At 54.8% G+C, this 24,575-nt stretch overlaps 2 protein-coding genes and 10 non-coding genes across 12 annotated transcripts in view; 3 read left to right on the top strand and 9 right to left on the bottom strand.

Moving 5' to 3' along the window:
- TRIM7 (tripartite motif containing 7) overlaps positions 1-7,174 on the bottom strand; it is a 9,472-nt gene extending 2,298 nt beyond the window's left edge. The window contains exons 1-8 of the mRNA XM_066208305.1: positions 6,975-7,174; positions 5,153-5,579; positions 4,586-4,681; positions 3,969-4,199; positions 3,045-3,067; positions 2,446-2,561; positions 1,847-1,882; positions 1-194 (exon numbers count right to left, since the gene is read on the bottom strand). The exon at positions 1-194 is cut by the window's left edge and continues 2,298 nt beyond it. Coding sequence (XP_066064402.1) covers positions 1-194; positions 1,847-1,882; positions 2,446-2,561; positions 3,045-3,067; positions 3,969-4,199; positions 4,586-4,681; positions 5,153-5,579; positions 6,975-7,174 — 1,323 coding nt within the window. The remainder of the gene's footprint in view (positions 195-1,846; positions 1,883-2,445; positions 2,562-3,044; positions 3,068-3,968; positions 4,200-4,585; positions 4,682-5,152; positions 5,580-6,974) is intronic.
- Positions 7,175-9,840: 2,666 nt separating this feature from the next.
- Positions 9,841-9,913, bottom strand: TRNAK-CUU (transfer RNA lysine (anticodon CUU)). The gene has a single exon. It is a non-coding gene; the product is annotated as a tRNA-Lys (tRNA).
- A 3,256-nt stretch (positions 9,914-13,169) lies between these two features.
- On the bottom strand, positions 13,170-13,242 carry TRNAK-CUU (transfer RNA lysine (anticodon CUU)). Its single transcript has one exon. It is a non-coding gene; the product is annotated as a tRNA-Lys (tRNA).
- Positions 13,243-13,755: 513 nt separating this feature from the next.
- TRNAE-CUC (transfer RNA glutamic acid (anticodon CUC)) lies at positions 13,756-13,827 on the bottom strand. Its single transcript has one exon. It is a non-coding gene; the product is annotated as a tRNA-Glu (tRNA).
- Positions 13,828-15,044: 1,217 nt separating this feature from the next.
- Positions 15,045-15,117, bottom strand: TRNAV-AAC (transfer RNA valine (anticodon AAC)). The gene has a single exon. It is a non-coding gene; the product is annotated as a tRNA-Val (tRNA).
- Positions 15,118-15,520: 403 nt separating this feature from the next.
- TRNAV-CAC (transfer RNA valine (anticodon CAC)) lies at positions 15,521-15,593 on the bottom strand. Its single transcript has one exon. It is a non-coding gene; the product is annotated as a tRNA-Val (tRNA).
- A 308-nt stretch (positions 15,594-15,901) lies between these two features.
- TRNAE-UUC (transfer RNA glutamic acid (anticodon UUC)) lies at positions 15,902-15,973 on the top strand. Its single transcript has one exon. It is a non-coding gene; the product is annotated as a tRNA-Glu (tRNA).
- Positions 15,974-16,419: 446 nt separating this feature from the next.
- TRNAV-CAC (transfer RNA valine (anticodon CAC)) lies at positions 16,420-16,492 on the bottom strand. Its single transcript has one exon. It is a non-coding gene; the product is annotated as a tRNA-Val (tRNA).
- Positions 16,493-16,836: 344 nt separating this feature from the next.
- Positions 16,837-16,909, top strand: TRNAK-CUU (transfer RNA lysine (anticodon CUU)). Its single transcript has one exon. It is a non-coding gene; the product is annotated as a tRNA-Lys (tRNA).
- Positions 16,910-17,577: 668 nt separating this feature from the next.
- Positions 17,578-17,681, top strand: TRNAL-CAA (transfer RNA leucine (anticodon CAA)). Its single transcript has 2 exons — positions 17,578-17,615; positions 17,636-17,681. It is a non-coding gene; the product is annotated as a tRNA-Leu (tRNA).
- A 609-nt stretch (positions 17,682-18,290) lies between these two features.
- On the bottom strand, positions 18,291-18,362 carry TRNAE-CUC (transfer RNA glutamic acid (anticodon CUC)). Its single transcript has one exon. It is a non-coding gene; the product is annotated as a tRNA-Glu (tRNA).
- A 772-nt stretch (positions 18,363-19,134) lies between these two features.
- LOC136304875 (E3 ubiquitin-protein ligase TRIM39-like) lies at positions 19,135-23,724 on the bottom strand. The gene is made up of 6 exons (XM_066208310.1): positions 23,238-23,724; positions 22,945-23,040; positions 22,176-22,406; positions 21,240-21,262; positions 20,504-20,619; positions 19,135-19,720 (listed from the first exon to the last, which is right to left on the bottom strand). Exons 1-6 carry the CDS (start codon positions 23,649-23,651, stop codon positions 19,206-19,208), a joined length of 1,395 nt encoding a protein of 464 aa, XP_066064407.1. The 5' UTR covers positions 23,652-23,724; the 3' UTR covers positions 19,135-19,205.
- Positions 23,725-24,575: the final 851 nt, after the last annotated feature.

The following is a 24,575-nucleotide window of genomic DNA, read 5'->3' as shown; positions in this document are numbered from 1 at the left end:
CGAGGGCCCCACCTCCACCTCCCAGTAGTGCCGCCCCGACTTGAAACCCGCGCTGGCCAGGACCCGCGAGTTGGTGTCGAAGCGCTTGGGGTTGTCGGGCAGCTCCTGCTTCCTGCAGCCCATCCGGACGCTCTTGAGGTCGGCGGAGAGGATCAGCAGGTGGTTGGCCGAGTCAGGGTCCAGGGTCAGGTCCTCTGGTGGGGACAGCAGTGGCAGCGGTCAGAGCTCAGCCAGGGGCTGAGCAGCGCAAAGCCCAACTCAGGGTGGGGGTGATCAGCGTCCGCACCAGCCCGGCCCTCAATAACCCCAGCCCAACCCCAGTAACCCCGACCCACACTGACACCCCACACTGACACCCCCAGGGACACCCCAAATCCCTCAGTGGGCGATTGATCTCCTGCTGCTTCTGGTGAGAAATGGGGTGGCAACAACACGAGGCCGCCAGGAGCAAAGAGCGCCAGCAAAAGCACGTGCAGACAATTCGTGGTTACCGACGGCAAAGACGGGCCTTAGGTCAAGAACGCTTTTCCCCACACATAAATTGATTTTTTTGGTCTCGGTTTTCATCCGCACGCGGGCGGGCTCCGCACCCGCCTGGCACGGCGAATCGCAGAGTTTTGATCCCCAAACCACCCCAAAGGCATCCAAACCCTTGTGGGAAGCCATGACCTAAGGGCATCTTTCCAGCCGGAGTAGCCCAAACCACACATGCAGGCGCAGCCTGGTCCCAACAGCTTTTTCCTGCCCCCTCTCCAAACCCAGGCTCAGAGGAAGCAACGAGTGACCTTAAATTGTGGTTGTAGTCAGCAAAGTCACCGCGAGGCCGTGAGACACTCGGTGGGGAGTCTGAAATGGGGCCTCAGGAGCTGAAACGCAGCAGGTGCACATGCACCCACCCCCCTGGGCATGCAGCGAGGGGCTTTTCCGTGGCGGCCACCAGGTTTGTCCCCGTGTTTTCTGCCCGCTTTTGGCACTCCCAGGCGTGTCTGGGGGTGCTGTCTGTGAGCAGAATCCCTGGAAAAGGTCCAACCCACGCCTTGCCCTCCTTTGAGACCCCCGTGCCGGAGACCGCAGCTTTAAAAGCAAAAAAAAATGAGCTTTTTCTTCGGAAAACTCTGCTCTGGGCACCTTCACACCAAGGGGGTGTGGGTGGGGTGGGTTTTAATCGGGTCAGAGGGATGGGGCTGATCCCAGAATTCCTGCAGAGCCCATTCCCAGGGGCTCATCCAGCATGGAAATTGTCGTGGGCTGGCTTTGCCCCTCCAATTCATGACCTCTCCTGTGAAAAGGAGTTAAATTCTTAATTTGCTTTAAAAAATAGCGAAATTCTGCCGGGGTTTAATTAAAACTCTTAAATAACTTGAGGAATTAACCAAATTCTGCCGGGATTTAACCCCTCTGACTCCACACGGGAGCGGATGCCGGAGCTCACACCCTCCATCCCAATTCCCTGGTGGAAACAGGAGCCCAGCAGAGCAAATTTGGCAGACTAAGAGCCAGCTGCGGCTCAGAATGGCTTTTTTGGTCCCAAATCTACGGGTTTGTTAAGTGCAAACAGGCAGAGAGGACCTGGCTGAGCTGTCAGATCCCCGGCGTCAGTTAGAAAAATCGGCTTTGGGCTCTGGAGCTGAGCAGGCTGGATCTGGAAATCATCGAGAGAGAAGAAATTAAGGAGAAAAAAAAAAAAAAAGAAAAGAAAAGAAAAGAAAAAAAGGAATCGAGAGTGTCTTTTCCTTTTTTTTTTTTTTTTTTTTCTTTTTGTCCCCCTCTCATCGGCTTTGCAAAATACAACCACAATTTTGAGTCTTTGCTCTGGGCGCTATGTCTGAATCATCGTCTTTTTTACCTTTTTCACCTCTTCCCAGCTCGTCCTGCAGGTGCTCTGAAAAGGAGGAGAGACAGGGACGTGAATGGTGACACCCAGAGAGGGGAACTTTCTCTTTAGGGAACTGTGGCACCAAAGCATCAGCGAGGCCTTGAGCACATCCTTTAAGCCAATTCTTGCCCCAGGGTGTAAATTCCATATAGAAATTATTTGGTTTTTCCTCTTCTGGTGCTGCTCTTTTCGGTGGATTTTGCCTTTCCCGCTCCCTCAGCGCCATCTCGTGGTTTCCTGCTTTACTGCAAACCCGGGGCCTGGCCACCTCAGCCCCAAATTCCTTGAAATTAAAGGTTTTATTGCCCCAAAGCTGATGCTCGCACTCCGATTTCCCCCTCTTTGAAACAACTCCACATTTCCTTCCCCGGCAGCCTGGCTAGGACGAGTCTCTTCCTGCCCGTGCCCGTCTCCAGAACGAGAATAAGGATCTCCAGAATCCCTTTTCCAGCCGATTTCTGCTCTTGTTTCGGTGCCCGGGAGCCCCGGAGCAGCACCCCGGGCTCTCCCATCCCTCCCTCCCGGAGCCAGCAAAGGACAGGGATTATTTTCAAGGCTTTTCCACGCACCTCGGAATTTCTTCAGGACCTTCTCCAGGACGACAGTCTTGAGGGAGAAGTTGCAGACGTGCATCTTCATGTCGGTGCAGACGGGGACGGGCTTGTGGCACTTCACGTCGTCGCTCCTGCCAGGGGAAAAGGGAAAAAACAACGAGGGAATTGTTGATATTCCCCCATTTCCACCTCCCTTTGGCACAGCTGCTCCCGCCCCTTGGGATTTCACCCTCCTTGGGGAGAGGAAATCAGGATTTGGGTGTGGATTTCGAGGCTCCTCTGGGGTGATGGGGGGATTTTTTTCCTGCTGCAGCTCCAGTGTCGTTTTTGGAGCTTGGCGGTGCCTGAACCGCAGCGCTGGGGGAACTGTGTGTGAGCAAACAAGGGGATTTGGGGGTTCTGGTCTCACTTGACCCTTGAGGGGCCCCACTGGTAGGAAAAAAACCACCGTGAAAATCAGATTTCCAAGGGGCTGGAAGAGAGCCAGGCCTTGCAGAGAGTGGGAGGCAAATTCCACCCTCCCCTCTGGCAGCTGGAGTGTGGACATTGACCCCCAGGCAGGGACGGGGAGGGGGTGGAAGCCTGGAGGGAGCAGCGGGAGCAGATTTCCGTACCTGCTGATGACACCCATCACATCCTGGAAAGGAAAAAGAGAGACTGAGTGAAACCCCTGAGCTCTGTCCCCGCCCCGAGCGATCCCTGCTCATCACACCTGGCTGGGATGGACGAGGAAGTGATTTTCCCTCGGGCAGGGTGGATTGTGGAGGTGATTTCAGGTTCAAATACGCTCAATAAAGTTGCAACACCGCAAACAAACACCGAACTGAGCCATTATTTGCCGGCCCCGGTGCCCTTAAAACACATCCCAGAGCCCTCACAAAGCCGGAGGAACTTCCCAGGGGCTGAAAAAGGACCCTGGAGCCAGCCCAGAGTTCCCAACCGGCTTTTTAAATAAAATACAGATTATTGTTCTGGTTTTCGTGGGCACCAGCGCCGTCTGCAGAGACCACGTGGGGTGAATTTCCACCCACACCCAAGTCCTGAAAGCATCTGCAAATATTGACAGCACCCAGAACGCAGCCTGGAAGGGAATTTAACCCTGTGCAGGTCCACCAGCGCGATCTGCTCAATTCAATAACAACGAGCTCCGTTCAAAGGCCAACCAAGGCCCTGCTGCCTTTTGGGGTGGGGAAAAGAGCCCTGGGACTTCAGGATTTGGGGCACCCGGGGTTGTTTCCCCAGCCTGGAATGAAGAGTTTGGTGTAACTCCGCTCTGAACACCTTGAAACCAAGGGCTTGGGGGTGCTAGAAAAGTCCAGACAAGTTCATGGAGGAGAAAACATATTAAAGCTGAAGAGGACACTGTTCCAGGGTGTTCCTCAGTCAGAGAGAGCTTGGGGCACTCAGACACCTCCTTGCACCGTCCAGTCATTAAGGAGAGACTGAAAAAGGACTTTTATCCCCAAAACACCTCTACAGGACCCATAAACTCATTGGAAAAGGAGGAATAAGGTTGTGACTAAGACCTGACACCCCACCTTGAGGAACTCGAGCATGGGCTGCTGGATTTTCTCCTCCAGCTCGGTGATGAGCTTGTTGAGGAGCGTGATCTCCTTGGAGAGGTCGGTGATGTTCTCGTTCTGCCTCTTAGAGATGCTCTTCTCCATCTTCTCCAGCTGCCCCAGCAGGATGTGCTCCTGGTCGTGCAGGAACTGCCGCAGCCGCTCGAAGTCCGAGAGCAGCTTCTGCCGCTCGCCCTCGATGGTTTTCTGGGAAGGGAAGGGCAGAAAGCAGGGAGGGTAGAGCAGCAAGGCGCGCCAGGCTGGCTCGGTGGGTTTTGCCCCCCAAAAAAGCCCCTCAAAACCAGTTGTCTTGGGAGGGTGGTCTGGGAGAGGAATTATTTTCAGGGTTTTTCTCCCCTACTGCTGCCACAGGGATGACATGCAGAGGAAAAGGAAGGGTGGAGGAGAGCCCCGGAGCCAGCCCTGCTCTCAGACGCTCCAGCACCATCCCCGAGGTCAGCGAGGCTCTGGCTGATGGTGGTGGGGCCAGGAGGAGGGAGAAAACCAGCCCTTGCCCTTTTTCGGACACTGGATGGATCGGGTGGATCCTCACCCCGCTCCAGGCTTCCCCCCCACCCCATCCTGGCACCCACCAGCAGCTCCTGGGTTTTCTTATCGTCGTTCACTTTGAACTCCAGCAGCTCCTGCCGCTCCTTCCTCAGGAAATCCAAGCGCGCCTGGATTTTCTCCTGGGAACAAGAGAAGAGGATGTTGCCGGTGCTGTTTTCTCCCCCTCTGCCTGCGGGGTTTGCTCGTTGTCGGGTGGGATGGGGAAGGGGGGAAAACACGGATCCGCTGGCCGGGAAATCCCTCCGGGTCAGCTCCGCCCGGGACCCCCAGAACCCCTCCCCAAAAAAAGGAGCGGAGGGTGGCGGGGACGGGCCGTGCCCTGATCCCGCCGGCTCCTGGCACAGGCGAAGAGGGGCAGCCCGGCTTTAATCGGCCCCGCTCGCCCCTGGAAGCTCTGCCAGCCCGCCGACAGCCGCGGGGGTTTGTCCGGAGCACATCCAGAGACAACACGTTCTCCCGGCTTTATTTGGGAGGCTGGGCAGCACCGCCAGCTCTTCGGGAGGGCGTTGGAGCCGGGTGACACCGCGGGGACAAACGCAGGTCCCCGGGCAAGTCTCCCGCGGGACGCACGGACGGACAGACGGACGGACCTTGTACTCCTCGGAAGCCTCGTCCACGGGCACCACGGCGTGCGGCCGGTGCTCCCGGGACCTGTCGCACACCACGCAGATGGTCCTGCGGTCGTCCTTGCAGTAGAGCTTCAGCGCCTCGCGGTGCTTGGGGCACAGCCCGTCCTCCTCGGCGCCCTTGGCCCCGCGCAGCGTGAACTGGCTGATGATCTCGGACATGTTCGCCAGCTGCCGGTTGGGGCGGAAGCTTTTCTGCTGGAAAACCTCCCGGCACTGCGGGCACGGGAAATCCATCTCCAGGTCCTGCCAGCTCTTGACGATGCACGCCCGGCAGAAGTTGTGCCCGCACTCGATGGACACGGGGTCCTTGAAGAACTCCAGGCACACGGAGCAGGTGGCCTCGTCCTGCAGGTTCCCGGGCAGGAACACGGCTGCCATGGCCTCTCTCCTGCGGGTGGGGAATGGTTTCAGCGGGGCTGGAGCAGGAGCGCCTGGCGCCGGGCCCCGCGGGGGTGGTGCTCTTCCAGGAACGCCCGGGGTCACTCCCGCAGTGTCCGGTTTCTCCAGCCCGGGGACGGGGACCTCGGCCCTGGGGACATGCGGGAAAGCAGGAACGCCGCCCTCTGCTCCCCACAAGTCCTGGGCTCCCTGGATTCCCCTCCTTTCGGCAGGGAGGTGGGAAGAGGAAAACCCTTAGGGATACCCGCCCGTCTGGGGATGTCACCGGCTCTGGACGGAGCTGATTTATGGCCGAGCTGGTGCTGAATCCGAGCCCTGGGGCTTGTGCGGAGCAGCTGCTCCAGGCTCAGGTCCAGGGAACCATCTGAGCCCTCGTTAAAGTCCTGTTTCGTCCCTGAAACTACAGTTAGGGGCTCAGATGATCTGGTTGAGCTCCAGGGCTCATCGGGGGCCATAAAAAGCAACAGGAGAAAGGGAATACACGGGGATGCAAAGCCCTTATCGAGGTATATGGGTGGGTTTCCCCAATCCATAAAGATCAAGCTCAGACTGGGGTCCTGCATCTCTCCAAATAAAAGAGCCTCAGCTTTTTTGTGCAGGTCTGGAGGTCGTGCACTAAATGGGGGTGACAATTAAAATAAATATAATTTTTTCTGGGGCTGGGGTTGTCCATAACCTGGTGGTTTCTACCTGGGACTTCACCAAGTTCTTGTCCTGGCAAACTGGGACAGAAGAGAGTTATGGTCACCCTGAGGGGTTCATGTTACCACGGACTGGGAGTGTGGGACCTCTAGAGAGCGATTTGTCTTCTCCTAATGAGAACCTGAAGTCAGATCGAGTGATCCATAAATTCTGATTTGAAAGCCGGCCCCTGCTGATCCAACACCTCCGAGTCGGGACCTTGGACACATCTGGAGCTATGGCAGGGGGACAAACTGGAGGAATTAATGAGCAAAACCAGTCCTGGGATTGTCCTGCAGAGCATTACCACCTCTGTGCATGTTTATCTGCCCCTTCTCATACATTTATATATCTATATTTATATATTTATATATTTACATGTATTTTCATATATTTGTATATAATTATATCACTCCCTATGGGAGGGGTGTTCCTTCTCTCCTACCTTCCGGTTCTTTTGATCTCTAAATAAACACGGAGCGCGTGTTTTTCCCATTGCACCCATTTTCCCTCACGTTTCTGCAGTGGAAGGATGAGGCGGTGCCCGTGAGCTGGAGGCAAATCCACACCCCAACCCGGGGATGCACAACCGGCCAAGGAAAAGAGCGGGACCCCCCGAGAGAAGCCGCGGGTGCGAGAAGCAAGGGGCAGGGGGACCGGCGCATCCCCAGCCCTCCCCGTGTCCCCGGCTGCCCCCGCGTACCTCGGAGCGGAGGCGTCGGCAAGGGGCGTCCTCCCGAAGCGCCCGAATCGCGCCGGGTTTTGTGTCGGGACGGGTCTAGAGGGGGCCAGGTGGGCGGCCAGCCGGGTGGCCGCGGGGTCCCAGCGGGACGGGGTCCGCGGCAGCCGCTCGGCCGAGCTCCGGCGGAGGAAACCGGCCGCGGCCGCGGCCGCCTCGGACATCGCGGCGCCGCTGGAGCTCCGGGTGGCCGCGGGCCCGCGGGGGCCCCATTTGTCCCCTCTGTCACCACCACCCCCTCCCGTCTCACTTACCATTCTTTCCCCTCCCCCATCGCTTCTATCCTGGGCACCCACCGAGGTCTTTCCCTCCTCCTCCTCCTCCTCCTCCTCCTCCTCCCCGGGCGCTCGGGCTCTGCTCCTCTCCTCCGTGCCAAAGCTCTTTTCCCTGCCCAGCGCCAGGATCGCGTTTCCAGCACCTCCCTCCACCTGTCCCCAAGCCCGGACCTTGTCCCTGGGGTCCCGGCAGGGCTTTAACCCTCTCCAGGAGCCTCATCCCTCCTTCCCGAGGCTCAGCGGGGCTGGGGAAGGAGCAGAGCTTTTCATCCCGCTTCTCGAAGGGTCAGAAAATTATTCACCTCGCTGCTCATATTGGGGGGAAAAGGGCAGGAACGTCTCCTGTGGGGCATCTCCCACCTGCCACAGGTGTGTGGGTCAGGTGAGGAGAGCTTGGGACACCCAGACCGACAGGACGAGGGGGAAAATAGAAGGAAAAGGCAACGTGAGTCCCTGTCGGGTAAATATCTATTGCTATAAATATATAGATCAGTGAATCTCTACTGGATACACACATCCATTATTTCCCCTGGCTTCCCTGATGCTCCTCTCCCAAAATTCCCAGCCAGGAATTTGCCAGCCCTGCACTGGAGGGCTCAAAAAAAACCTCCCAGAACCTGGGATGCCACCAGGAGGAAGCTCCTTGGCTCGTCCTTGAGGTTTGGGTGTCAGGATCGTGTTCGGGGCCACCAGCTGCTCCCGGAGCACCAGGAATGCTGAGTCGGGAGGGCTGGAAAGAGGAGCGGCTGCCCGAGGCAGGGAGACAAGGACACGAGCCAGGTCCAGCCGCCGCTGCTGCCGAGCCTGAAGGTTTATTTTAGAGCTGAGACTAAATCAAGGTGCGCGGCGGGAGCCTCGCGGGGCCCGCCGTCCCCGATTGAGAGGGAGGAACATTCGGGATTCGCTGCAGGAGCGCCGGATCGCGGCAGGACCCCGCTCCTGCCCCCGGCGCGGTCAGTCCGCCGGCTCCTTGCCCCACTCCTCGTTGCAGAGGTCGGTCTCGCAGCAGGAGTAGCGGGAGGTCAGGCGGGACTCGGCGTCCGACGCCCGCTCCCGGCCGCAGTTGAGGGCGGAGGTGCAGCCCTGCTGGTAATAAAGGGTCACCTTCCCTGCGGGGGAGAGGGGAGCGCCGTGAACACCCTAAAAATCACCGTCTGGGCCTTGAGGAGAAACCAAGCTCTGAAGTGTGCCCCCCCCAAACCAAGTCGCAGCTTGGTTTGATTTAGGAAAAAAGAAAATCAGGAGACGTGCCCACAGACACAACCCCTGCCCCCCCGCCCGGCTTCTTTGGAAGGGGGAGTCTCCCCTTGGCTTAGAAAATGAAGTTTTGGAACTCTTTTTGGGACAACCTCCGTGGAGAGGATGAACTCGACCCCTCCCATCCACCCTTTCCATGCAGCTTCGTCTCCGCATCCTCACTCATCCACAGGAGCCATTTGGTTTTCCAGGGACAGGGAAAACCTCCCTGAAGGAAAGGAGAGGATGAGGAAGGCCAAGGAGAGGATGGGGAAGGCCAAGGAGAGGATGGGGAAGGCCAAGGAGAGGATGAGGAAGGCCAAGGAGAGGATGGGGAAGGCCAAGGAGAGGAGAGGAAGGCCAAGGAGAGGATGGGGAAGGCCAAGGAGAGGATGGGGAAGGCCAAGGAGAGGAGAGGAAGGCCAAGGAGAGGATGGGGAAGGCCAAGGAGAGGAGGGGAAGGCCAAGGAGAGGAGAGGAAGGCCAAGGAGAGGATGGGGAAGGCCAAGGAGAGGATGGGGAAGGCCAAGGAGAGGATGGGAAGGCCAAGGAGAGGATGAGGAAGGCCAAGGAATCCCCCAGCTCACCCACCCAGGCTGGCTTTGATGAGGGCACACTTCTCGCGGCGCTCGCAGGTGGTCACGTTGGCGCCCTGGAGGCAGCCCATCAGGGGGGCCTTGAACCTGCAGAAGTGGCACCGGAGGGCCTCGGCTGCAGCAGGGGAGAGAAAACGGGATGAAATTTGGGAAGAGGCAGGGACAATCCTGCCTGGGACGCTGGGGATGGGCCGGGGAGGCGCCGCCGCGGGTAAACCCGGTTTGATCCCCGCTCACCGACTCCGGCACACAGGCAGAGGCTCAGCCCCAGCAGGAGCAGCTTCATCGTGGGGCAGGTCCTGATTTCCATGCTCCTCCCAGCCCGGCCCGGCGCTCCCTGGAACGGGAACGACTCGGGAATTCATCTCTGGGATGAGTCCCCTCAGCCCTGGGATAGGGCAGGGGAAAAACCCGACCAGGTCAAACCCCTCCCTCTTCTCTTCTGCCTTTTGGGGCAAAAGGAGCAGAGAGAAGCTTGGTTTGCCTTTATGAGATAATCCTTAAAAACGGAAATGTGGGGAATTCTGGAGGCTCTAGTGGTTCTGGTTCCAGGGCAGGAGCGTCCCATGGCAATAAAATGATTTAATGAGGGGGAAAAGAGACTTTATTGCCAGAGGTGCCGAGACACAGTGCCGGCAACTGAAGCCAAACCAGGTGGATTTGGGTAAGAAAAAGGGAAAAAGGTCAGATTTCAGTGAACAAAGGGATAAAACAACCGCTTGTCGCCCAACGTGGGGCTCGAACCCACGACCCTGAGATTAAGAGTCTCATGCTCTACCGACTGAGCTAGCCGGGCTCCTGGAAACCCACTTTTTCCACTATTTTTTGACTAAAAGCACAAATTTCACTTGGCTTTTGCAAAATGTTTAATTATCCAAAAATTAAACTGGGTCCTCTTTTATAAAACATAAAATTAAGAGTAAGAAATACGGAAGTATAGAGTAAAAAACTATATGGAGATAATAACTGCATATTTGTACATTATAATACAGGCTATACTGACATGCTATTAATGCATTTAATCAATTTATTTACATATTATACCAGATGAGGTATAAACATATCCTATATGTATTTTTACATAAATCAGATACCACATAATAAATTTTGTTCATATCTTTATGTATTAATATTTATACTTCATATAAAAATATTTAAGCCTAATGTTTTAAAATTTAGTATTAAATATATTATATTACAGTATAGTGTAGTATATCGTAGTGTAGTGTATTAAATTATATATTAGTATTATTTTTAATATTAAATAATATTAAATATTTTAGAAATCCCGAAAATCCCCTAAAAGGCGCGGTCCCTTACCCGGCTGTCGCTCCTCCGCGCTCCCGGCCCCGCGGTCTCGCTCCCTTTATCCCCGCGCTGCCCTCGGGGCCTGAACGACCCCGCATCCCTCGGGAGGCGCCGTCCCCCGGGAACAATGCTCGGGAACACCTGGACAAACACCTGGACACGCGGTCACGGCCCGTGCCCGGCTCCTGGAGCCCCTTTGTCCCCGCGTCCCAAACGGGGATGTCCCTTTGTCCCCTCACCCCAAACTGGGATGTCCCTTTGTCCCCTCACCCCAAACTGGGATGTCCCTTTGTCCCCTCACCCCAAACTGGGGATGTCCCTTTGTCCCCGCACCCCAAATTGGGGATGTCCCTTTGTCCCCTCACCCAAAGGGGGATGTCCCTTTGTCCCCTCACCCCAAACTGGGATGTCCCTTTGTCCCCTCACCCCAAACTGGGGATGTCCCTTTGTCCCCGCACCCCAAATTGGGGATGTCCCTTTGTCCCCTCACCCAAAGGGGGATGTCCCTTTGTCCCCTCATCCCAAAGGAGGATGTCCCTTTGTCCCCGCACCCCAAACTGGGGATGCCCCTTTGTCCCCTCATCCTAAACGGGGATGTCCCTTTGTCCCCTCATCCCAAACTGGGGATGTCTCTTTGTCCCCTCACCCCAAAGGGGGATGTCCCTTTGTCCCCTCATCCCAAAGGAGGATGTCCCTTTGTCCCCGCACCCCAAACTGGGGATGTCCCTTTGTCCCCTCATCCTAAACGGGGATGTCCCTTTGTCCCCTCACCCAAAGGAGGATGTCCCTTTGTCCCCTCACCCCAAACTGGGATGTCCCTTTGTCCCCTCACCCCAAACTGGGGATGTCCCTTTGTCCCCTCATCCCAAACTGGGGATGTCTCTTTGTCCCCTCACCCCAAAGGGGGATGTCCCTTTGTCCCCTCATCCCAAAGGAGGATGTCCCTTTGTCCCCGCACCCCAAACTGGGGATGTCCCTTTGTCCCCTCACCCCAAACGGGGATGTCCCTTTGTCCCCTCACCCCAAACGGGGATGTCCCTTTGTCCCCGCACCCCAAACTGGGGATGTCCCTTTGTCCCCTCACCCCAAACGGGGATGTCCCTTTGTCCCCTCACCCCAAACGGGGATGTCCCTTTGTCCCCGCACCCCAAACTGGGGATGTCCCTTTGTCCCCTCACCCCAAACGGGGATGTCCCTTTGTCCCCTCACCCCAAACTGGGGATGTCCCTTTGTCCCCTCACCCCAAACGGGGATGTCCCTTTGTCCCCTCACCCCAAACTGGGGATGTCCCTTTGTCCCCTCACCCCAAACGGGGATGTCCCTTTGTCCCCTCACCCCAAACTGGGGATGTCCCTTTGTCCCCTCACCCCAAACGGGGATGTCCCTTTGTCCCCGCATCCCAAAGGGGGATGTCCCTTTGTCCCCTCACCCCAAACGGGGATGTCCCTTTGTCCCCTCACCCCAAAGGGGGATGTCCCTTTGTCCCCGCATCCCAAAGGGGGATGTCCCTTTGTCCCCTCACCCCAAACGGGGATGTCCCTTTGTCCCCTCACCCCAAAGGGGGATGTCCCTTTGTCCCCGCATCCCAAAGGGGGATGTCCCTTTGTCCCCGCGTCCCAAACGGGGATGTCCCTTTGTCCCCTCACCCCAAAGGGGGATGTCCCTTTGTCCCCTCACCCCAAAGGGGGATGTCCCTTTGACCCCTCATCCCAAACGGGAACCGCCCCAAAGAACCCACAAACCCGTCCGGATTTGGGAAGCGGGGACGGAACCGGGGCCCGGAGCGCCGCTGGATCCCCTGCCCGGGGGGTTTGTCTGCCATAATTAATGACAGGGGTAATTAGCGCGTGATTGATTCCGCCGCCTCCCGGCTCCAGGCTGTTTCCGAGGCCTCCGGTGCCAACCAACCCCATCCCGGTGTTTGTGCAGCTGCCCGGGCGGTACCGGGACCTTCCCGAGCGTGAAATTCCTGGTGTCGGTCCAAACCCTCCTTTTTTGGGGGCTCAAATCCTCATTTCTGAGTTCCGAACTCCCCTTTTCGGGCACAACCGCCAATTTTACAGCAAAACCCTCTCGGTTTTAGGGCACAACCCTGGTTTTTAAGGGAACGAAGTCGCTTTTTAGGGCACAAACCCTAATTTCCAAGTTTTTGGGTTGATCTCAGTTTGATTGGTAATTTTTTGTCTGTTGCTTTTCGGGGGCTTTTTACTACTAAGGGTTGATTGTCAAAAGGTATAATATCAATAATGGCTATTAAAAATAAAAGGAAATAATAATTTTTAAAGGAATAGTACTTGAGGGGGGAAAAAACTTCAAAATGGAACAATGATTTCTGAAAGGAATAATCATTCTCACAGAATGAAAATAGGAAAATCCGGCACAATAATTCCAAAAGGAATAATTATGGTGATGATGGTGGTAATGGATGATGATGAAAAACATAAAGGGACAATAATTTAGAAGGTAATAGGAATTTAAAAAGGACAGTTTCAAGAAGGAATAATAATTTTCTAAAAGAATAGAAATAGTAAAAACCAGAGTAAATGTTTAAAAAGAAATAATTATATAATTAACTATAACAGCAATTACAGTAAAAAGAAATTTTAAAATAATTAATTAAATAGGAATAAAAAAATAAAACACTAAAAACAGTTAGAGGAAAGGAATAATAGCTTAAAAAATTATAATAAATGAAGGGTTAAAAGTATAATATTTGGGTCCGTGAAAGGGAAAAAGCGTCTCGCCGCCCAACGTGGGGCTCGAACCCACGACCCTGAGATTAAGAGTCTCATGCTCTACCGACTGAGCTAGCCGGGCTGCCGGTGTTCCCACCGGTTTAACAAAACCAGGATTCGGCCGGGAAATGCGGAATTTTCCGGGGGATCCGGGCAGCCCCTCGCGCTGCTGCCTCCGCTGAACTTAAAAATATTTTAACTCTTTTACATAAAACGAAAGCTTTGCTCCCTTTTTAAAACTTTTCCCCCTCTGTAAAATTATAATTATTATTATTATCCTTCCTTTTTCAGTTATTATTACCCTTTTCAAAAGTTATCCATCCCTCGTTTGTTTTGTTTTTTTTTTTTTTTCAAATCATTATTCCCTTTTCCTAATTACTGTTCACTTTTAGAAATTACTTTCCCTTTGTCAATTTATTTCCCTTTTTCAGTTTGTTTTTTTTTTTAATACAATGCTGAATGAAAGATGGATCTGGGGCGGGTGGAAGGAGAAGGGAGAGGCACGAAACGAGGAGAAAAAGGGCGTTAGGGGTTGTTAAATTCCGGAATGGTTAAAAACAGAATTTGAAAAGGGATATTTCGGACAAAACAACTCTTCCCTGACCGGGAATCGAACCCGGGCCGCGGCGGTGAGAGCGCCGAATCCTAACCACTAGACCACCAGGGAGCTGTTTTCTTCTCCTTATCCCCCAAAATACGACCTGGAAAAGGATTTTTGAGTTGAATTCGGTGGGAAAAAGGGTCACTAGGTGTTCTTTTCCCTTTTTCTTCTCTACCCTCCGAACGGTAAAATCCTCCCCATTTAACCCATCCCAGCCCACCCTTGGCTCAACCCCCACGCTGGGTCCTCTTCAGTGGCTTCTCAGGCACCTCGGAGCGCAGAAATAACCCCCAGAAAAGCCCTTTTTGCCCTCATCCCGACACCCTGTCCCAAACTACTCTAAAATTGGGCAGATTTCCCAGTTTTCCAGAGGTTGGGCTCTTCCCCATGCTTTTCACACAGAGGGAAAACTCCCCAGAATCCAGCGGCTTCCCCCGTTTCGTCGGGGAGATAAAACAGATTATGGACATTCCAGCAGCTCCAAAACTCCGGGAGGAGCTGTGGGTGACGCTGCAGGGTCAGTCCTTGGGTTTCACACGGATTTTGGAACATTTTACTGATTTTTCCCGATTTTTCCCAGGTATGGATAATGTGATATCAGCCTGGATCTGCCAGAGCAATGGGAATAAAGCGAGGAGGGAGAAGGGGGTGAATTCCAGAAGGAAAAAGGCCGCCGGCCCGGCGCTCTCAACTCCCGAATTTCTGGAATAATGGGAAACACGGAGCCAAGATCTCCGGCCGGGAGGGAGGGTTGAGGGTCGAAGGTGGAATTCTGGCTGCTATTCCAGGTCACGTCCCAAGAACAAACAACTCCATCCAGGAGCAGGAACGCGTGACTGCAACGCCTCCTCCTCCCTCCCTCCCTCCCTCCACACAATGCCCTTTTTTTTTTTTAATCTTTTTTTTCGGAGCTTTTTTTCGGGGATGCTTTGGGGGAAGGGAATCGCTGCTTGGTTTTCCAGCGCCCTGTGGGTGCGGCACCGAGGAATGGCTGGGTTTGAACATTGGGAAGGTTTTTTTCCACGCTTTCCTCTCCGTCTTGGACACCGGCGGGGCTTGATGGAGCAGCGGGATGGAAATGTGAATTATCCCTACCTGCGCCTTTGATAATTTGAATTTTTTTTTAAATAATTTCCCCTCTGGGAAGCAAACGCACGAAATGATGGATGAAAAGGAAGGCGGGAGCGAGGCTGCCACCCCACCCCGGCATCTCAGAACACCCCGAAATTAAATCCCGGTTAGGGAGCGGGTGGAAAAGGGGGATAATTCCCCCCAAAAGCGGTTGTTTCTGCCTGGTTTCGAACCAGGGACCTTTCGCGTGTTAGGCGAACGTGATAACCACTACACTACAGAAACCTACGTGCAGTTGCCTTTGGGGGTGAGAAAATTCAGAGTAAATCGGTTTATTTCCCCTTTTTCTGGCAATGTCCCCTACATCCCTTGGCCCTTTTTTTCTCCGTCCTTGCTTGGAGGGCTTTTCCCCCAACACCCACCCGGGCCTCCCTCCCGAGGCTGCCGCACGACCAGGACCCCCTCCAAAATCCAGATTGGATCATCAGGGAAGGAATTCCCTGAAAAAAAAGAATCGTTTCAGACACCCCAAAACACAGGAGTGGCCGCGCACCCTTCAAGGTCAAAGTTTGTTCTGCCGTCGGCCAAACCAGAGATAAAGGGCTTGGAACGGTCACAGCGTCCCACAAAACGATCCCAATCCTAAAAGGTCTGGGAAAACACGGGGGAAAGGACCCAAAATATCAGCTGTTTCTGCCCGGTTTCGAACCGGGGACCTTTCGCGTGTGAGGCGAACGTGATAACCACTACACTACAGAAACCACCTGCTATCCGCCCTTTACACTCTTTCCAGAATACTGGAAACCCAAATTCCGCCCGCGGCTGTTCCCAAATATCCCTAAACCCCGCGGGAAAGGACCTTCCTGGTTTGGATTGATGCTTTTATTATCTTGAAATGCTATTCTATTTTGAAATTAATTTTGAATTCTCCGCGATTTTCTCCTATTTTTGATTCTTTCCGCGCCCGGAGCGAAGCGGTGTCCTGGGGATGATGGGAAGAGGCAGCTCTGGGGCGGCTCGTTGGATGTTAAAAATCGCTCTGAACGGAAAATTTTGGGGTAAAAACAGGTCCCTGGTGGTCTAGTGGTCAGGATTCGGCGCTTTCACCGCCGCGGCCCGGGTTCGATTCCCGGTCAGGGAATAGAAAATCAATATTTTCCTAAAAAATCAAAGTAAATTCCCAAATTCCAGCCGATTTGTACCTTTAGAAAGGAGGCGGCGACTCCAAATCCACAATGTGATTAGCTAATCCTGCGGCAACAACATCCCCACACTCTCCTGAGAGTGGATTTTTGGACTTGATTTGTTTGCCCCCATTCACCACATTTTTTGGTGGAGACACGGACTCTTGTAGGGGTTTCTGCCCACAAAGGTTTGTCCGCTGGGAAAATATTGATAGGTGAACTAAAATAAACCAGCTCTGGGTTATAAACAGGGATTTTTACCAGCGCTAGGTAAAGGAATAAAACTTGAACAGTTCAGTACTATAAATACTTTGGGTTGGGGTTTTTTTTGGCAGCATGGCCATGAAGGAATTCGGAGGAATGTCGGGACACAGAAATAATCAAAAATTAAGTTTCGGGGAGCTGTTTCTGCCCGGTTTCGAACCGGGGACCTTTCGCGTGTGAGGCGAACGTGATAACCACTACACTACAGAAACGCGCCGCGCTCCGGGCTCCGCCCCTCCCGCCCTCAAAACCGAAAAACAAACTCAAAAGAACCCGCTCTGCCCGCAGAATTCCGCGGCATTCCAGGCAATCCCGCCGCCCCGCAGCGGCCGCGGGGATTGAGCCGAGCGGGGAAGGGCTTAAGGACGGGGTTTGGCCGCGGAGGCAGAACTGGCGGAAAGCCCGGAGCTGCCTGGCGGGAGAGGTTTTTCCCCAGCCCTTTACAGCCCAAAAAGACCCGCCTGCCGAGAGGATTCCCGGGAAAAAAGAGGATTATCGGCGGAATTTCCATGGTTCGTATAGGAAAGGCTCGGTCAGTATAAGGCGTTCTACAGCAGCCCGGCTAGCTCAGTCGGTAGAGCATGAGACTCTTAATCTCAGGGTCGTGGGTTCGAGCCCCACGTTGGGCGAGCGTTCTTTTTCCTTTCGTTACCTGAATCTAAAAGTTTTTGATCTTTATTTATTGTAGCGTTAAAATTAATATAATTTCTAAACTACTTTTATTTTAAAATTATTATTCTTTTCCATTATCATTCCCTATATGTTTTTATTACTCCTTTAAAAATTATTATTCCAGGTTTTGTTATTTCATTCTTCTTGAAGTCATTCGTCCTTTTTGAAATTATTATTCCTTTTCTAAATCCTTTTTTATTTGTAAATTATGATTCTTTTTTTACTGGAATAATAATAATAGTATTAATTGCCACCATCTTCGTTCCTTTTTAGATTATTATCATTATTTTGCCGGGTTTTCCTATTTTTATTCTGTGAGAATGATTGTTCCTTTCAGAAATCAGTATTCCATTTTGAAATTCTTTTCCCCTCGGCTACTATTCCTTTTAAAACTATTATTTCTTTTTACTTTTAACAACCATTATCATTAATTTATCTTTCTAATAGAATATTATTTGAATGATACCCTTTATTAGTATTTTAAAAGCCCGAACAAAGCAACAGACAAAACAGGAAAAAAAACAGTAAAACCCAAATTCCCACCCCCCAATAAAAAGATAAAAAGACAAATAAACCCGGATCTTTTAAATCACCGTTTTGTTCCCTTTTGCCCCAAATTCTCGCCGTCAGGATGGCCGAGTGGTCTAAGGCGCCAGACTCAAGGATTCACCTTCCCTCGGGAATTCTGGTCTCCTCATGGAGGCGTGGGTTCAAATCCCACTCCTGACAAGGCCGATCTTTTGAGAAATTCCTAAAAAAAAGTTCCCCTTTTGCCTGCCTTGCTTTTAAATTTAATAATGTAAATTTAATAATTTTAAATAATAAATTATATTTATGAAATAATATAATATTATTATTATGCATAATATAATATAAATAAAAATGTAAATAATAAATGAATAACATTTCAATCAAAAAATAAACTTTCAAATTATTGTTCCTTCAAAAATTACTAATTCCGTTTTTAAATTACTTCCTTTCTAATTGTTCCCTTTAGAAATGGTTACTCTCCGTTAATAATCCCAATGCATAATAAACGGTTAATCCCTCAATAATCAATTTGTTGATTTCAGTACTCAACCGCAATTATCTTAGCACAGCTGGTAAAAGCCCTTCATATAAACGTAATTGGAAAAAAAAACGCAATTAGAGTTATTGCTTATTTCTTTATTTATTTATTGCTCAAAACCAGAGGGCGCTGGGGCAGGTGGAAGTGGACGCCCAGCAGGGAGGGAGAGGCACAAAAAGAAGAGAAAAAGGAGTGGTTTGGGGGGTTAGGAGATGTTTAAATACGAATAACATTTAAAAAAAAAATAAAGAGATAAGGAAAAGTGGTTATTCCCTGACCGGGAATCGAACCCGGGCCGCGGCGGTGAGAGCGCCGAATCCTAACCACTAGACCACCAGGGAGCCGATGGATGTGAGCCCAGAATGGCTCCACCGGATAAGAATGAGCTCGATGGATCCCGGGGCTTCATCCCACTTTTGATGGATTTCAGGATGTGATCCAAGTGCATCCCAGTGTGATCCCGACCCAGAAATACCCCAGCACATGACCGCCACAAATTCCAGGACATGACCCCAGTGGGCCTCGGGATTTGATCCCCATGGACCCCAGGACATGACCCCAGTGGACCCCAGGATCTGATCCCCATGGACCCCAGGACATGATCCCAATGGACCCCAGGATTTGACCCCAGTGGACCTCAGGACATGACCCCAATGGACCCCAGGATTTGACCCCCGTGGACCCCAGGATTTGACCCCAGTGGACCCCAGGATTTGACCCCAATGGACCCCAGGACATGACCCCAGTGGACCCCAGGACATGACCCCAATGGACCCCAGGACCTGACCCCAGTGGACCCCAGGATCTGACCCCCATGGACCTCAGGTGTCCAAGCTCCAGGAGAAGCCTCTGGTGGACCCAGGAGATGCTGCGGGCAGACCCCAAGTGTCCAGGCATCCCGATGTCCAGCTCCCAGGAAATGCCGCAGGTGGCCCCAGGTGCCAGCAGATTGCTCTGATCGCCCCAGTTATTCCCATTCTTTGTCCAATTCCCCTTTATTCCCCACCCCTTTTCCCCCCTCATCCTCCTCCCCACCACCGCCCTGGCACAGAGAAAATCTCTCCCAGCCCTCGAATCGGGGTTTCTCTGAACCAGCTGCGGCTTTTTGCTGGCAGAAATGACGGAGAAAAGGGAAGTTCCCACCCCAAACCCCCCAGGTGAGGGACCCACCCCGGGGTGGGGGGTCAGGGGAGCAGCGTCAGCTGGCAGCCCCGGCCCAGGCAGAGCAGGGGCAGCACCTGCTCCCCCCCGAAGGACGCCGGGGGGTACGCGAACATCGGCACCTCCCTCTGGGAGTCGAAGAACGCCACCCGCCCGGCCTCGTAGTCCAGGTAGACCCCGACCACCTCGGGGGCTTCGGGCAGGGCGATGGGGACGGCGGGGGACGTCAGAGCCTGGCACTGGCTCCCGCACTGCCCCACGGCCCAGATGCCGGCCTCGGGCTTGACGCTGACCCGGCCCTTCCTGCGCACCGAGCCCTTGGCCACGCCGAGCGCCCACGCGGCGCCGCCGTCCACCCGCACCTCCCAGTAGTGCCGGCCCGGGCCCAGCCCCTCCCGGCCCAGCACGCAGCGGGAGGAATCGAAACGTTTGGGGTGGTCGGGGACCGCCCTGCGGGTGTCTTCCCAGCGGACACGCTTCCCGTCCTCGGAGAGGGCAAGCCGGGGGTGGGCCGTGTCCGGATCCAGCGTCAGGCTCACTGCGGAGGGAGGGGGCGGCTGACACGGGCAGGTCGCGCCCCTAAAGAGCTTTGGGGGTGGGTTTGTCCAGTCTGGGACTGTCTGGGATGGTTTGGTGCCCCTAAAGAGCTTTGGGGATGGGTTTGTCCGGTCTGGGACTGTCTGGGATGGTTTGGTGCCCCTAAAGAGCTTTGGGGATGGGTTTGTCCAATCTGGGACTGTCTGGGATGGTTTGGTGCCCCTAAAGAGCTTTGGGGGTGGGTTTGTCCGGTCTGGGACTGTCTGGGATGGTTTGGTGCCCCTAAAGAGCTTTGGGGATGGGTTTGTCCGGTCTGGGACTGTCTGGGATGGTTTGGTGACCCTAAAGAGCTTTGGGGATGGGTTTGTCCGGTCTGGGACTGTCTGGGATGGTTTGGTGACCCTAAAGAGCTTTGGGGATGGGTTTGTCGGGTCTGGGACTGTCTGGGATGGTTTGGTGCCCCTAAAGAGCTTTGGGGGTGGGTTTGTCCAGTCTGGGACTGTCTGGGATGGTTTGGTGACCCTAAAGAGCTTTGGGGATGGATTTATCCTGCCCTCCCCAGTCTGGGATGCTCCAGGGACTTTTTGGTGCCCATGTACAGGACTGGGAAGGTGGAAAAGCCAGCAAAGGGAATTTGGCTTGGAGCAAAAATGAGGAGTGTGGGGTTTTTTTGCTGGTCACTGGGGGGTGTCCTGTGACTTTCCTTTCTTAAGCTGCCGTGTGGAAATATCTGGGATTTTCACCTCTGAGGGGTGATTTTCCCCCTCCCCTGGTCCCTCCATACCTTGGAACTTCTTCAGCATCTCCTTGAGGGTGACATTTTCCTGGGGCAGCTCCGTGGGTTCCTCTGCCAGCTCCGGTGGAGCCTCCACCGGCTCTGGGGTGCTCTGCTTCTCCAGCCTGGAAAGGAGGAGGAGATTTTCTCCACAGAAACACGGAATGGTGGGACTGGGGAGGCAGCTGGAAGCTTCCAACCCAAGCCGTCCCCCAGGTTCCCACGATTTTATAATTCCGCTCCTCTTGGCATCTGCAGGAGGTTTTTGGGGTCCCCTCCTCATCAAGGAGCTCCTGGAGAACATTTGCTGAGCCACCCATGGCTGAGGAGTCTCTGGATGGTCAAGATTTTCTGCCCAGTGGAAATCAGGGAATAAAAACGACTTTCCTTGTCCACTTTGCTCCTTCCCACCTCCCAATCCGAAGGGGGCACAAGCATGTCGGTTAAAGGGTGGAGGATTCCCTCGCAATTTAACACTTGTAGCTGTCGGCTCCCTATTTTTGGCAGGCCGAGGAGGAAAAGTTCTTCCCTCCAGGAGCAGGGAGGTTTTCGTGGACCAGAGAGCAGCTGCAGCAGAGCGCCCCAGTACCTGACCCACAGCACCCTAACTGGGCTGTTGTGGTGTCCCAGTCGTGTCCTGCACGTCCCTGTCACACAGGCCGCGGGTTGTTGGGGTTTGGGGGTCCGCCAGCCGCGGGGACAAACGACAAGGAGGTGTCGGGAAGGCAGGAGAGGAGCCACAAACCTGCTCAGGATGTCTCTGCTGTCCTGCAGGGGAGAGATCAGAGGGGTTGTGGGGTCAGAGCGGAGCCTGCCCCGGGAGGGCTGCGGGGTGACCCTGGGGCGCTGCCCGGCCTGGATGAGGGATTCTGGATCTGCGGGTGAGGGCACGGCAGCCTTAATGAGCGGCCTTAATGAGCGGCCTTAATGAGCAGTCGGGTTATCGGCATCACCCCCCCTCCCAGGATGGGCGTGGCGGCTGCTGATGAACATCTCTGCCAGTTCGAATGTTTGGGTGTTCAAACGTTCCGATATTTGAATATTCAGGCGTCTGAATGTTTGTTTTTTTGGATATTTGAATATTCAGGCGTTCGAATGTTTGGGGTTTTTGGATATTTGAGTGTTCAGGCGTCTGAATGTTTGGGGTTTTTTGGATGTTTGAGTATTTAATTATCGAAGCAGGGGTGAAGCCAAGCCCAGGGGTGGGCTCGGACGGTGGCTTTGGTGGCAGCCAGGGGAGCGCCGGTGGTTTCCTGCTGGGGACAGGGGAACCAGGGCATTGCTGGGGGATGTTCGGCTGGACCCCAGCGACCTGGGGGTGCTCCACGACATTCCAGGGGACAGCTGGGATGACTTTGTGGGCACTGAAGGGGATCATTTAGGGAGGGGAAAAAAAAAATAAGGGGGGGGGGGGGGTTTAAAGGAGATTTTATATCTCCAGGTTGGACAGGGATTGGAGAAAGGCGGCCCAGTGGAAGGTGTCCGTGCTGTGGTCTAGGGGCTCTGTGAGGCCCCTTCCTCCCCAAACCATCGTCCTGGGGTTCTGTTTAGGGTTGATTCGGCTGGTTCAGGATTGATTCGGCTGGTTCAAGATGAATTTGGCTGGTTTAGGATTGGTTTGGCTGACGGCCTGGTGGCACCACAGGCGGCCGAGGGTCTCCCAAGGGCTCTGGGGTCTCACCTGCAGGAGTTCCCAGGGCGGCTGCCGGCACTTTTCCTCCAGCTCCTGGATCTGCCGGCCCAGGGAGGAGATCTGCTCCGAGAGCCCGCTGATGCTCTCCTCCTGCCTCCGCACGATCTCCCGGTCCAGCTTGGCCAGCCGCCCCAGCAGGAGCCGCTCCTGCCCCTCCAGGAGCTGCTGCAGCTCCTTGACCCGGGCCCGGACCTTGCCCCGCTCGGCCTCCACCCGCTCCTGCAACGGGAACGGGCGTCAGGACCTGGGGCAGGGGAACGCCAGCAGAGCACAGTGAAGGGGGGATTTGTCACCGCCAGAAATTCCGGGGTTCTTGCAAAGCCGGGGGAGAATCAAGAAGAAAGTTAGATTTTTTTTATAATTATATATATATATATTTATATATATGTAATTTTTTTTTCCCATTTCTAGGTGGGGATTGCTGGCAAAGCATTTTTCCCACGGCCCATAAACTTTGCTCCCAAAAGGATCCAGACCTTTGGACGAGGGAAGACGCAAAACAAACCCATAAACAGGGAAAGGGAAAAAACGAGGAAGGAAAAAAAAAATAAAAAGCGAATGGGTGATTCCCTTTTTCTGTCTGTTAACAGGGAAAATCTGGGAATGCGCCCCACTTGTGAGCACACGGAGGGAGGAAAAGATCCGCAATAACCCGGTAAAATCCAGGTTTAGGTCGGGTACTGGGGAGAAATCGCTCCCCGTGCGGGCGGTGCCGGGCGCGGGCATCCACCGGAGGGGCGAGGGAAGGGTCACTCACCAGCAGGTCCAGGCTTTTCCCTTCCTCCGCCGCTTTCAGCCCCAGCAGCTTTTCCCTCCTGTCCCTGAGGATCTGCGCGTGGGCCTGGAATTTCTCCTGGGCGGGGGAGAAACGCGGGGTCGGCGCCTTTCCCTCCATCCGGCGGCGCGGGCGGGCGACCGTCACCGGGACGGAGAGAGCAGGCGGAAATCCAGACCTCCGGTGGGAAAACAACGCTCACCTGGCCTCCCAATCCTCCTCCTCCTCCTCCTCCTCCTCCCGCCTCACCCCCAGGGACTCCCGGGCACTCCCACCTTGTGCTCCTGCGCCGCTTCCTCGATGGGCACGGCGGCGTGGAGCCGGTGCTCCGGGGACTGGCGGCACACGCGGCACACCGGGGTCCGCTCCTCCTCGCAGAAGAGTTTCAGGGCCTGGCCGTGCCTCCGGCACAGCGGCTCCCCGGCCCCGGGGGCCCCCCTGAGGCTGAGGCGCTGCGCGACGCGGATGATCCCGGCCAGCTCCCGGTTGGGTCTCAGGCCGGGCTCCGGCGCCGTCTCCCGGCAGCGCGGGCACGGGAAGCCGTCCCGGGAGCTCCGCCAGCAGCGCTCGATGCAGCCCCGGCAGAAGTTGTGGCCGCAGTGGATGGACACGGGGTCCTGGAAGAGGCCGAGGCACAGAGAGCAGGAGGCTTCGGCGCGGAGCTGCCCGGCGGGGCCGCGCTCGGCCATGGCCGCGGCCGGGCGGGGGTCGGGGTCGGGGTCGGGGTCGGGGTCGGGCAGGAGCCGGGCCGGGGTCAGACAGGGCTGGGGTCGGGGCAGGGCTCGGGGCGAGGATCGGGGTGGGGTCGGGCGGGGGTCGGGACCGGACAGGAGTTGGGGTCGGGACAAGGATCGGGGCAAAGATCGAGCAGGGACCGGGGCCGGGGTCGGGCTGGGATCGGGGTCGGGATCGGGACCGGGACAAGGATCGGGGCAGGGGTAGGGATCGGGGTCGGGACCGGGACAAGGATCGGGGCAGGGATAGGGATCGGGACGAGGACCAGGGCGGTTTCTCTTTCCTCCGCGCAGCGCTGGCCCCGCCGGCTGCTCCGCTTCCTGCAGGTGCCTCGCTCGGCCCCGGGGAGCCGAAAGCGAGAGCGGAGCAGCCTGAGATGAGCCGGGTCTGGCGCCGGGGGTGGCGCTGGGGTGTTTGGCGCCGGGTCTAATACCGGGTTTGGCGCCGGGTCTAATACCGGGTTTGGCACCGGGTCTAATACCGGGTTTGGCACCGGGTTGTTCGGCACCGGGCTTGACCCCGGATTGCCGGAGAGGGACAGAGAATCCCCCTCCCCACCAGGCTCGCAGCGGGCTGGAAGGAGATTAAATGGAAATTAAACTTCATCACTCACCGGCTCGGTTGGGATCCGCCAGTCCCGTTTCACTCCCTTCTCCCCCCAAAAAAACAGCCGGGGAAAGGGAGAGGCTGCCCCAAGGCTCCCCTGCACCGGGAATCAGCCTGGCGTCGCTGCTTTCAATTTATTTATTCGGAATTTATTAATTAATGAATTTAATCTATATGCGTGTTTAATTTATTCACCCCTAGTTCATTAACTGATGGGCACGGCCACGGGCGCAGAGCTTGGGGATAATCCTCGGCTCATCCTTTGCTGCTCA

The sequence above is a fragment of the Chamaea fasciata genome, unplaced genomic scaffold, assembly GCF_029207755.1.
Source record: "Chamaea fasciata isolate MVZ Bird 193981 ecotype frontalis unplaced genomic scaffold, bChaFas1.0.hap1 SCAF_210, whole genome shotgun sequence".
Lineage (NCBI taxonomy): Eukaryota > Metazoa > Chordata > Aves > Passeriformes > Sylviidae > Chamaea > Chamaea fasciata.
The sequence above is the reverse complement of the archived record's forward strand: the minus strand, read 5'-3'. Positions and strand labels throughout refer to the sequence as shown.

What these genes read in the sequence shown, in the direction of transcription:
- LOC136304875 (XM_066208310.1), bottom strand. Translation starts at nt 23,651, where the DNA reads ATGGCCGAGCGCGGCCCCGCCGGGCAGCTCCGCGCCGAAGCCTCCTGC. An exon ending in CGCCCTGGGAACTCCTGCAG is followed by an intron (nt 21,263 to 22,175) that starts GTGAGACCCCAG and finishes TCTCCCCTGCAG; the next exon opens with GACAGCAGAGACATCCTGAG. An exon ending in GATGCTGAAGAAGTTCCAAG is followed by an intron (nt 19,721 to 20,503) that starts GTATGGAGGGAC and finishes CTCCCTCCGCAG; the next exon opens with TGAGCCTGACGCTGGATCCG.